Here is a 12,617-nt window from a genome sequence, read left to right as displayed (position 1 = left end):
TCAAATAAAGGATTACATTTATGGAGCACCTTTCATGGCCACTGGCCAGATATTAGTTCCATATGGCTGGTTTATTGTTTTCAACACATTTTCCCACTACTACAACAAATGACAACTAGCTCCTTTAATGCAGTAAAATATTCAAGAAGTTTCACAGGAGCACAAGGACACCAAACCACAATAGAAAACATAAGTAGATGTTAAATTGGGAGGTTGTAAGTAGAGTCTCAAAAGAGGGGAGGAAGGACAGAGAGAGTTGGGGTATTTGAATAGCACGGCCCAAGCTTGGGCACCACTGCTGCCTCAGGATCCAGGACCTTGAGTCCCACCCAGACTGATGTCTGTGCAGACTATACCCACTCTGTGATCACATGCCTTCTCCTCAGGTGCTCTGGTTTCCTCCCACATCCCAAAGAGATGCTGATTGGTTAATCAGCTAACATAAATTAGAACATAGAACAGTACAGCACAGGAAAAGGCCCCTCGGCCCACGATGTTGTACCAAGCTAATTAAACTGGTATCTAAACTAATCCCTTCTGCCTACACAATGTCCAAATCCCTCCATTCTCTGCACATACATGCCTCTATTGTATTTGCCTCCACTACCACCTCTGGTGGTGCATTCCAGGTACCCACCACTTAAAAAAAAACTTGCCCTGCACATCTCCTTTGAACTTAAACCCTTTCATCTTAAATGCATGCCCTCTGGTATTAGGCATTTCAACCCTGGGAATAAGATACCAGCTGTCTTTTCTACCTATGCCTCTCAATCTTATAAACTATCAGGTCTCCCCTCAGCCTCCACCACACCAGAGAAAACAACCCAAGTTTGTTCAACCTCTCCTTGTAGGACATGCCCTCTAACCCCAGCAGCATCCTGGTAAACATCTTCTGCACCTTTTCCAAAGTCTCCACATCTTTCCTATAATGGGGTGACCAGATTTGAACACAGCCTAACCAGAGCTTTATAAAGCTGCAACATAACTTCCTGACTCTTGAGCTCAATGCCTCAACTATTAAAGGCAAGCACGTACCTTTGAAATCATTCCTTAATATAGGTAAGTGGCAAAAGATTTAAAGGGGAGCTGGTGCGCACATGATAGAGAAGATTGCAGGGCTCCAGGGTAATAAGGAGGGGCAATGGGGCTGCCGGGATTACTCCACTGGGAGCTGGCATGGACTTAATAGGGTGAATGGCTTCCTCCTGCACTGTAATGAGTAACTGATTTTTTTGAAACTGAATGCATGGTGCCAAAGGGTAGGGTGAGGATGGGCATGCCAAAGGAGACCAGAATGCAGAGCTCTGTGGATCTGAAAATAGAGAGGAATGAGGCCAAGGAGGGATCTGAAGAATAGAAGAATTTAAAATGGGAGGCTTTTATAGGCTGGGATCCAGTGAACCAGTGGGTATTGGTGTGATGGCTGAGAAGGGTCGATGCAGATTAGAATACCGTGGCAGAGTTTTAGATGAGCTCCTGTAGATGGTGGTACTCTGGCCCATGGGATACTTGCTCTCACATACTTGCTGAACTTAAGATGCTTGATTTCACGCAATGCTACCCAGGTCTCACTTTGGATTATTCTTCTAGATCTCTGCCATCTCATTTAAGTGTGAATATGTGACAGAAGTCAAATGAAAGGGACACTTCAGCTGAATCTGATCCTGATGGATACAGGGGTTCCATAATAAGCACTGGATATAATCTGGAACAAATATCCTGACTGATTAGAGACCACTGCATTGTCGAGCACCTACTGGAAATCAACTAACTCAGCACTGACTGAATTGTAAACCTATTGTGACAATGTCTCATGTTGTGCAATTTAAAAAGACAGTACAGAAATAATAGGGGAAGAGAACAGCCAGGGTCCCTGATCCTGATTGTTATCTAGACTAAGTGGAAAGATAGGGGAGAGTTTGGCTTTGGTACAGGTGAAATGTTAACAGAAGGCATGCATATTTGGGGGAGGTGTGGAAAGACTGTTGTTATCATGGAGACCATACTCCAGGTGTGAGACCACAAAGTATGTTTGACCAAACCTGCGTTCAAGCCCAGAGTGTACGAATCAATAGCTCATGGATAAAAGACATTAAAAGAGAAAATAAAATTGACTCAGAGTGAGACCAGAACCTGAACACTGGGTGCGGTGTAGCAGTCAAATATTTTAAAAGAGGGTTTGGCATCTGACACGCCTTCACATTGGGACATTTGGGACCAACTCTGCTACATCCCTACTACCATGTATAAATCTTTTGTACCATTTCAAAATATAGTTGACCTTGAAAATCCAAAGGCAATTTTCAACTTTTAACTTTAAGATTCTTTTTGAGCATTTCATCTGAGCCTCAAATTTTGTAAAATAGAACCATACAGCACAAAACAGGCCCTTCGGCCCACCATGAAATACTTGAGTCCTCCAAGTGTTTCATTCCCAATGGTGGATGTCCTTTACCAGGAGTAACCCAAAGATAGCTCTTACATTCAAACATCTCAGGTGCGGAAGGATATTTGATTCCACATAATGAAGTAGGCCATCTTCAAGGGGTGGTGGGAGAAAGCAGAGAGAAGATAAAGTATGGTATAGTCTCAGGCATCTGGCATTCATGTGGAATTGAATGGGGGTGGGGGAGTTGCATGAGAATTGCTCAAAGAAATACTGTACATCACATATTTAATGCATAAACCTTTACATGAATTGCTGAACTATGTCACCTCCTTACCCTTTTAAGTAACACTGTTTTACACTGCAACTATATTTTAAGGCTAAACTATATTGTTGTAAAATACAAAAAACTCAAATGAATGACTGTATTCACCATCACATGAAGTACAAAATCTTTAAAGAGGATGTTGTTGCTAATCAGCCTACAAATGCACTAACCTTATGTATGAACGTAAATAAACTAAAAATGTCTTTTCACACTTATTTTGCATAACACTTAACATTCAGAGATTGAGTTTATTTTCATAAAAAATAAAACCATCTTATGTTGGCTATGTATACACTTTCACGCATAGTCTAGCCTGGGCCAGACCACCACTTGAACTAAAATCTTACTTTAAATGTGAAAAGGGCATTTATTTGCCATGTTCTGGATATATCAGGTCAAGTTGAACTTTCAGGAGTTGAAGTCAAAAGCATAATGTTCTTAATTTTTTTTTTGCTGGTTGCATGAGAAATCCAGATGCAAAATGTGGGATAAAAGGAGAATTTACCTCATCTCGATGCTGACATCCATGAATGAAAGGGCAAATGCACAGGAAACCTCTGGTTCAAACCTCAGAACAACTCTATTGCAACACAGAAGCTTAATAAGTGGCAGAGGAAAGACAGAAGTGTGGGAAGCATTAATACAAGAGGGGACAAGTACTGCCTACTTTTCTCATGTGTTGCAAGACGGATGTGAATTATTGAACGTTACATATGCAGTTCAAGCCATCATTGGGATCCTCAGCTGGGTACTCACCGAAGTCACAAGAAAATAACAGGAGTAGGCTACCAGGTCCTTCAAACCTGCCCAATATGATCATGGCTGATTGAAGCACTTTTGGCTATAAGAATCTAGATAGGTTGCAGTTACATAAAAAACATTTATTCTGCACAACAGGAAAGGGTACACAACTCTGTCCAGGCAATCAATTACATGAATGTTTGCCTGACAGCAGAGCACATCAGATCTTTCCTTGGCACATCCTGCATCCTTCACGTTCAGAAATATGAACTGCCATTTTTGTGACCCATCCCTTCCCCCATAATTGACTATAACACACAAACTACGGGTCCTCCCTAGGTTACAGCAGGGATCCATTCCTGTGCACTGCTCGTAACTGAACAGTTCTCAAGTCAGCATTGCAGTTGTGAATCAAGTTCCCACCCCGAAGGAGATGCCTGCAGCCCCACAGCACCGGCAAATCCATCCTGGTGGCCTCCCAAACACTCATCTGTATGCATTGGTTGTTGAGGGATCGCAAGCTGGGGAGGACCTGTATATGATTTTCACAGTTGTATTTCAATCCTGTTCATACATTGCTCCACAGTTGTCTTCACCCAAACCCATTGGTTAGAAATCCTTTACACTTGCCTGGAGATTGACATATCCCCATCACAGACAACAAAACCAGAATAGAATAGATACAGAGTTATACTGCAAGGAAACAGGCCCTTTTCTCCAACTCATCCATGCTGACCAAAGTGTCTTCCTGCGCTAGTTCCAGTTGCTTGCATTTGGCCCACATCCTATTGAACCCTTCCTATCCAGGAACCTGTCCAAATGTCTTGTAAATGGTGTAATTGTACCCGACTCTACCACATCCTCTGACAGCTCTTTCCACATATCCAATCCACCCTGTGTGGGGAAAACCTGCCACTCAGGTCCTCTTTAAATCTTTCCCCTCTCATCTTAAACTTACATCCTCTTAGTTTTAGACTTCCCTACCCTGGGAAAAAGACTGACCATCCACCTGACTTATGCCCCTCATGATTTTGTAAACCTCACCCCTCAGCCTCCTTTGCTCCAGGGAAAACAGTCCCAGCCTGTCCAATCTCTCCTTATAACTCAAGCCCTCCAGACCCAGCAACATCTGTTGAATCTTTTCTGCACCACTAATCACATCCTCCCTATAGTACTGTGACCAGAACTGCTCGCAATATTCCAGTTGCAGTCTCACCAACATCTTGTACAGCTATAAGATGATATCCCAACTCTTGTACTCTGTGCCCTGTCTGATGAAGGCAAGCATGCCATTCACCTTCTTCACCACCCTGTCTACCTGTGCCACCACTTTCAGGGAACAGTGTACTCTGTTCTACAACACTCCCTAGGCTTGATCTATATTCCTTTCAAAAGGAGAGTGTCAGCATCCCTCCCCCTCACCCCAGCCACCCATTTTATATTCCTCCAAAGCAAAATCAAAGCTCAGATGACTAAGCTGAAGGAATCTAGATTTTTCAAGTGTAACCTTGGACCTGCATATTAGATAAGAGTGGGAAGTGTTTTCTCCAATAATGCAAGGTAGATCTCTCCAAAACTCTCCAAATGCAATACTCCATAATTGCTTAATACCAAAAAAAATCATATGCCAATATGTGAACTTCAAATTAAAAAAAAGCTAATTTGGTTGTTTTACATCTCCAGTCCCAATTTAAAGGCTTAAGAATTTACTCATGGTGCTTTGCTAGATGATTTTTAACCTGACCTTGCATCCCAAGTGGCCCATAGTTAAACATCCTTTCACTCTGCAGCCCTGCATCTGTAATAATTTAATAAACAAACTTTTTTTTAAAAAAGAAAACAATCTTTTGTTAATGATTTTTTTTCTCTGATTGCTTGTTGCAGTGTCCAGGAGATTAATTTTTAATTTCTGGACCCTCTAGGATTGGTGAAACTAGTAATCATCCCTATCTTTCCACAGCACTGCCCTTTGACCCGAATTGGGAAACACTACACAACTTCCTGGTGTGGCGTCACACTGGTTGACAGATACCTTTTGCTTACAATACGCACAAACAAATGCAAGGCCAGGATATCTCAAATCAATGTGTGAGAAAGCTTCAGCTGGAGTTAAGCTATGCTGTGATATGTTATTCAACAGTAATAGGACAACAAACATTTATACATAGCAAAATGCCCCAACACAAGGAGATGATAGGGGAAAAACAACAAGTATGATCAAAGAGGTAGGCTTTCAAGAGGGTGAAAAACATGAGATTTTACAGTAGGAATCCTTTGGGGCCCAGAAAGCCGAACGCAGCATTATTAATGTTGGACTGCCAACAATTAGGGATTACACCATAGACCAGAACTGTGGTAGTGCAGGGATCCAAGCTGTGAAGGACTGGAAAATGCAACCGTCATAGCATGGGGGCAAGCTAACGAGGCAATTGGAAGTAAGATGAGAATTTTAAAATTAAAGCACTGTTTGGTAGCTAGATTCAATAACCTGTTCCAGCCATAGCTTTGCTGAGTTACTTTGTGACTTCTATCCAAACCTCTTAAAACTACCATTTAACCCGTTTCCACCATCCTTTTAGGTGGTGCATTGCAAACCATTACATACAAATACACAGTATCTGAAGCTGGCTGATAAATATTTGATGTAAATAGGATTGCTGTAACTGCAAATCTACAGAATTGTAAACTTTTGCCTTCATGCTAAAGGTCACTCCAGTAAGGATGCTAGACCATTTTCATTTTGCAGCATTCTGGCACAGTTTGCCCAATTGTGTGGCTGGAGCCCACTAACTACCAACAACTATTTTAATAGAGCCACAGGAAATGGACAACAATTCAGAACTGAATGACAGTTCTTCTTAACATGCATGGGCAGATTTTACTATAAAAAATTTCATTTTTAACCCTAATCACAGTAGTCCAGCTTAACCATTTACGAGTTAAGAGTAGCAGTGTGATTTACTAGCACTGAAATTTAGTGCCTCCTCCCCCCACCAATCCACCTATTAGGAAAACAAGGTGTACTTCAGATTATACATGACAAAGAATGAACATTAGCCCTGAACGCTGCAGCACCGAAGTATCATTAACATATGGACCAGTCTCATTTTATGGGTAAACTACATTCAAAACAAAGAAACCCTAGCAGCAAGTGTGAGAAATAAAGGAAGAGTTACATTTATACAATGCTTTTCATGATTAATAGGTGTCCCCAGATTATTCACCACCTACTTCAGCCTATGAAGTACTGTACAGTCACTTTTGTAATATAGTAAATACTCTAGCCCATTTATGCAAAATAAGCTCCCACAAATAGCAGTGAGATAATGAAGTAATCTATTCCAATAATGTTGGTTAAGAGACTAATATTATTATCCAGGGCAATGGGAAGAATTCCTCTGCTCTTCATAATGGAATCCTTTATGTCCACCTGTGTGAGCAGTCCAACATGTTAGACCTCAGTCTAACATCTCAATGAAGAGTCAGTCTGGATCATACAGTCTCTCTGGTGGAACATGAGCCCATAGCTTCTGATTCCGAAGGGACCGTGCAGGTGACCAAGCACTTTTCAGTAGATCACTGATAAATTCTTATTGCAGCTGGTTAATGCAACTATTTTCCTCCTTTGTAAGCAATTCCTTGATTAACATCAGGAATGCATTCTGGAAAATGTTTTGGTAAGCAAAATTTCATAAGTGAAAAAGGCTGTGAGGGAGGAATTGTGGGTATTGCTTTTCAGCGTATGGATTCCTAACCTGAGAGACTGGTGTGCTATTGGTTATAGTTAAAAATGGATTCGTAAATCAGATGCCTACCCCAGGAGTTAATGGTGTTACAAATTCATAGGCCAGATATTCATAAATTGAATTATTGTACATAGAGGCACCCCTTTTATTGGTGAGTGCATTGGCTGGAATGTACCAGATAACAGCAGGGAATTCAAAAGAAATGTGATGACATCTGAAGACAATCATGAACAAAGGCAAACGTGTGTTGATACTGTGCAATGAATCTTCACTGCCTCTATACTTTAAAAGGAGGCATGATGGAGGAGTAAGGAATAATATGTAAAGTATCTGCTTTTGTTCAGAAACCTTTTTGTCAAACTATGTATGGTACATACAAGTTACTAAAAAAGACACTTGGACTAATAATCCAAAGAATGGGTATTCAAATTGAATACTGAAATTTGTAATTTAAATTTGGTTCAAAAATGCCTAGAAATAGAAGGCTTGTATTAGTAAAGGTGCCTCAAAGCTGGCAGATTGCTGTTAAAGATAACTCCAAATGGAAGTCCTAATTCAATCTGGCCCATACATGACTCCATCCCCGCATTAGCATGGGTTCTCTCCCAGTTAGACAGCACAGCGAGAAGTTGACTCAGCACCAGGGACCTGGGTTCAATCCAGACCCGGGGCCTTTGCACTTTCTCCCTATGACTGTGGGTTTCCTCCAAGAGCTACCACATCTCAAAGACGTGCAAGTTAGTAGGTTAATGGGGCATTGTAAATTGCCCCTAGCGTGAGGGGGAGCAGTAGAATCTGTAGGGAGTTGATGAGAATGTGGGGAGAATGGAAAAAATGGAATTAATCTAGGATTAGTGTAAGTGGGTGCTTGACGGTTGGCATGGCCTCGGTGGGCTGAAAGCCCCGTATCTTTCCATGACTATGGCCAGATATATGGCCTAACAAGCCACTCAGGTTGGATGAAACCACTCTAGGATTCCCAACTATTGTGCTGTTTGAGATGGTGACTCACCACCACTTTCTCAATGACAACTACAGATGCAAAATACATGCTAGCTTTGCCCAACATCAATTGTTTTTACAAAGAATGCCATTGCATTGACTTAGTGGGTGAACATGAGATGTACATGTACTTAAATGGCAGCATGAGCATTGTGCAGGTTGGGGGCTACCAGATCTCTAGCAAGTTGGAGAAGGGGGGGGGGGCAGTGGGGAAAGAAACAGAATCTGTGGCAATTTGTTTTGTTTTTACAAAAAGCAAATGTAGCCAAGTGAAACACAAATAAGTTCATAAGGCTTAAGTAAATTGGTCTAAGATTAGTCATTTAAATGCTAATATTGTAGTTGCTATGGAAATAGGCCACTAATACTATTTGGCTGAGAGTCTGGAACGGCAGGCACATCAGGTAACAATGTTGAAAGCACACTGCAAGTTACATCAGGTGGTTGTCTCCTGCTGTTGCCCTCAAAGTTGCATAAAGTGCTGCCAGTTTCTAGTTCTGAATTACTTTTAAGAGCAAATAAATCTCTTCATACTACAAAGTGCCTGCCAACAATCAAGAAAAATGGAAGCTACTGACATGTAGATGGCCCAGAAGGATGCTGGATTAGTGCAGAGTTGATTTGAGCCATAAATGTAGCAGAATATTAAACAATATTTTCCCTCCCCAAACTCTGTGGTCCCCAACAAATAAGAGAAGCTCACTATTAAAATACATGAACAAAATTCTAAGAAGTCAGTTGAGATTCAGTGGAGGCTCTTGTCTCCAAGATTAGAAGGTAGTTGGGTCCATCACTTGAGAATTGAGTGTGTAATCTAGGCTGACATTTTCAGTACAACACTGAGGGAGTGCCACGTTGCTTTTCAGAAATGATCATTTGGAAGGACAAGTGTGCTCTCTCTGGTGAATGTAAGAGATCTAAGGGCATGATGTGTAGAAGAGCAGGGGAGGTTTTTTTTCTCCATGTTCTGGAGAATGTTTATCCCACAACCAACACGAAACAGATCATCTGATCATTTACTTCATTGCTGCTTGTGGGATCTTTCAATGTGCGAATAAACTGTAAAAGGTAACAACATCATCATAGCAACTGCTCTTCATTAAGTTCTGATTGATTGTGAAAAGTTTGGTGACAAGTAAACTTTTTCAAGATTGTAAATATGATTGATTTACCATCTTGAAAAGTAGCTGCAGTTCAAGATGAGCAGACTCGAACGAAGGGGTGATCACTGGTATCTGGCAGACAGTCCCTGGAGAGAAAAATGATTGCCATGCAATGCAAGTCTGAATGCTCCAAAGAAAATAACATGGAAGTCAGACTCAATTTACAAGCAATACTGTTTTAGTAATATATCAAGGGATAAAGTGCACTGTGTTTATAATGAATTGATAACACAGAAGAATGCAAATGCACCCATGTTGCAATATGCTGTAATTCAGCATTGCGTGTCAATGGTATCACCCCTTAGTATCTGTAACCCCACCCAATCAGCCACATTGCTTTTAATCCATACATTTATTCTCTACCATGCCTTCTCTATATTTAACTTGTCATTTCTACTTGGGTCTTTTGCATTAAGTGGTGGTTGCTGTGTTCACTCTGTAAAGGGGTGTGTTTCAGGTTTTTTTGGCAGATGAAGTTCCTGGTTTAACAGCCAGTCAAATGATCTGTGTGGGGGTGGGGGAAAGAGGTGGAGATGAAAGAAAAGTTAGGAGCCTGTACCGCAGTTAACATGGCTTCTCAACTGTACTCTGAAATATCAGCAATGGTTTAAAGTTATTGCTTATTTTCACTGGAATGATCTATGCTCTAGGACCAATGTAGCTATTGTTCATCCTTTAGCAGACTTACTGTGGGGGAGGCATTAGAGAGATGCCTTCACCCAATGCCACGAGTCTGTAAATGCCAATTAAGAGGGGGAATCCTAGCTGATTTCTCCTCTTCAATCTAGTCTTTTTGGCTTAGTTCCACACCATTTACTCGCTGGATCTGTTTGCAGTTTTAATGACTATTTAATTAAATAAGTTATGATAAAATACACTAGTGCCAAACATGTTCACCAAAACCACTGTCACACTGCCAATAAGGTCATTGTACCCTGTTCTGTGTAGAAATGGGATTAATGCATTTATAAGACATCTTGGCTGTTAAAAATTGAGTGGGTCCTTTTCGCTTTGATTTCAAAGCCAACAGTATGAGGTCAAAAAAATCAACACATCAAGAAGACTTCTCTAAACAGATGGGTCAGTTTAACATATCATGATGCTGGAAGAGAATTTTTTTCAGCCCAATGTATTCATAAGCCAAGTAAAAAGTGTATCCTAGGCAGAATCTCACAATACACTCCAATAAATTAATGGATATTTGCAACCCAAGATCTTGTGCAATATCTTACACCAATTACAAAACAGTCTACCACCTGCTATTTAAACATGCATATCCAAAGCTCCGTAAACAAAACGTAGTTAACAGTGGCCATAAAGTTTTTGAAACAGTCATTACTATAGAATAATAAGAAATGGGCAGGATTGAAGCGACAGCGAGAAGGAATGGCCCAAGTTCAGTGGAAGGGATCAGGGACTGGAAGCTCCCGTAGTGCTCCTTCAAACAGAGGCGAGTGGGAGGGAAGGAACAGAAATGTAAAGTCACACCACAACTTGCAGATCTATTCTTGGTTGATTTGAGAGCAAGACTGAAAAACTGTCTGGAATAGGTCACCTGACATGACTGAAGTAGGAAGTAACATTCGAGAGCAAAGAAATGTAAAACAGAACTACTCACATTTTGTGACTGACATTTCGCTTTCCCTGCTGGTTTTTGCAGTTGTTCTTTTTGTAATATTTTTGTTTCAACAACATGGACGAAGACATCATCGTGAGCCAGCCAGAGTTTAAATGTACCTGACAGTGCGAGGAAGCTAAATTAACAGACACAAATTGACGTTAACTAAAAACATCACAACACACTTCAGGCACCCACAAGGAGAAAGGACAACCTTTCTGGTGCCAGTTCAGGTTCCTTGCACTACAAGGTTCAGTAACTCCTCCCAGCCAGCACCTTGCGTGTTAATGATTGTATCTCCACCGGGGTTAATTTGGGATTCTTTTACTGACGAGGGCTGAGTGACTCCTCCCAGTCAAACACACAGAAACACCCTTCAGCACAAGGAAGCCTTTTCTTTCATAGCTAAAAAAAGACAGTGAAACTACAATTCCATGCTGAAGTCCAGAACATTTTTCTAAAAGAAAACTTAGATAGCCCCATTCTGTCTCTGCTGGAATTATTTTTTTAAAAAGCGGGTAATCCTGTACACAGTTGTGTGAAGTCAGAGACTTTACTCAAAAATTGCACCATGGGTTAAAGTGGCAAGCACGAGCTTGCTGCTGTCTGCCAGGGCTGTTATTGATTGGTGGGCTGGTCCATAATCATCCAGAAACATTGCTATAGTTACAACATGACCTGAAGCAAAGATGATCAAGTCTGTGACCAGATTTGCCTGGATACAGACTCGACTGGCACTCAGTAAAGACAATGTTCAGGGTTTTAAAAAAAAACTTCTGATCAACAAGTAGGGTGGGCTCAAGCCCAAAAAACCAGAATATACAAGCAATTGATGCTGTTTAATTTAGCCCCTCCCTGCAATTCCCTCACCACTGTGGTTAAAGTGCGAGAAAGCTCAACTGTCTTTTTCCGACCGCCCCCATCTTTTAAAGGAGAAGTTTCACCACAATGAAGACTTTTCTGGCAACCTCTGTTCCTGGATCAGCCTGCTTTGAGAACTAAAGCACCACGTTGTCAGTTGCATGCTGCAGGCAGCTTGTGTTACAGTTCTCCTTTACCAAAGGCAGCTTCATATTCAACAAATTGTAAAGATCATTGTTTCCTGCATAAACATCACACCATCCCCCGAAAGCCCTTTAAATGTTTAGAGACTAGGGGATGTAATCTCTTCTTCCTACCTCATCTAATACAGACCCTTTTCCCCCTTCTATTGGGATCAAAACAGATGCTTGATCTCTTCAAAGAATCACTAAAGCTCACATAGCTCAGTTTATATCCCCTTGACAATGTATGTTTCATGTTATAAATCGCCAGCTTTTAATTTTGTTGCACTTCCACCCCCCCCCCCGCCGCCAAAGTGCCACACCTGACATAATATCATCCTAATCCAGCACATTGCAAAATAACAAGATTAAAACTGCAGTAATAGCTTTAGTTCACTGAACAGCAAAATACAATCTAAACTGATTCTCCACTTAAATACTGAAGGAGTTCTAAACCATTGGAGAGTGATGTTTTGTTTAATGAGCCATTAAACTGAGGGCCTGCCTGCTGTCTCGGGTGGATGCAAGAAATCCAATGGTGCACTTTGACAAAGGAGCAGAGTTCTCCCATGTTTTGTCTCTATTGTTCA

General features: G+C 41.1%; 1 protein-coding gene across 4 annotated transcripts in view; it reads right to left on the bottom strand.

The window, feature by feature from the left end:
- LOC127582697 (zinc finger and BTB domain-containing protein 7A-like) overlaps positions 1-12,617 on the bottom strand; it is a 131,287-nt gene that overhangs the window by 87,608 nt on the left and 31,062 nt on the right. The window contains exon 2 of one of the 4 annotated variants that reach the window (XM_052038259.1): positions 10,985-11,120. The exons of 2 other annotated variants lie outside the window; for them this stretch is intronic. In XM_052038259.1, coding sequence (XP_051894219.1) covers positions 10,985-11,076 — 92 coding nt within the window. In that variant the 5' untranslated portion in view covers positions 11,077-11,120. The remainder of the gene's footprint in view (positions 1-10,984; positions 11,121-12,617) is intronic. One more of the 4 variants, XM_052038260.1, reaches the window with a different exon arrangement.

Source organism: Pristis pectinata, chromosome 24, assembly GCF_009764475.1.
Source record: "Pristis pectinata isolate sPriPec2 chromosome 24, sPriPec2.1.pri, whole genome shotgun sequence".
Classification (NCBI taxonomy): Eukaryota; Metazoa; Chordata; class Chondrichthyes; order Rhinopristiformes; family Pristidae; genus Pristis; species Pristis pectinata.
The sequence above is the reverse complement of the archived record's forward strand: the minus strand, read 5'-3'. Positions and strand labels throughout refer to the sequence as shown.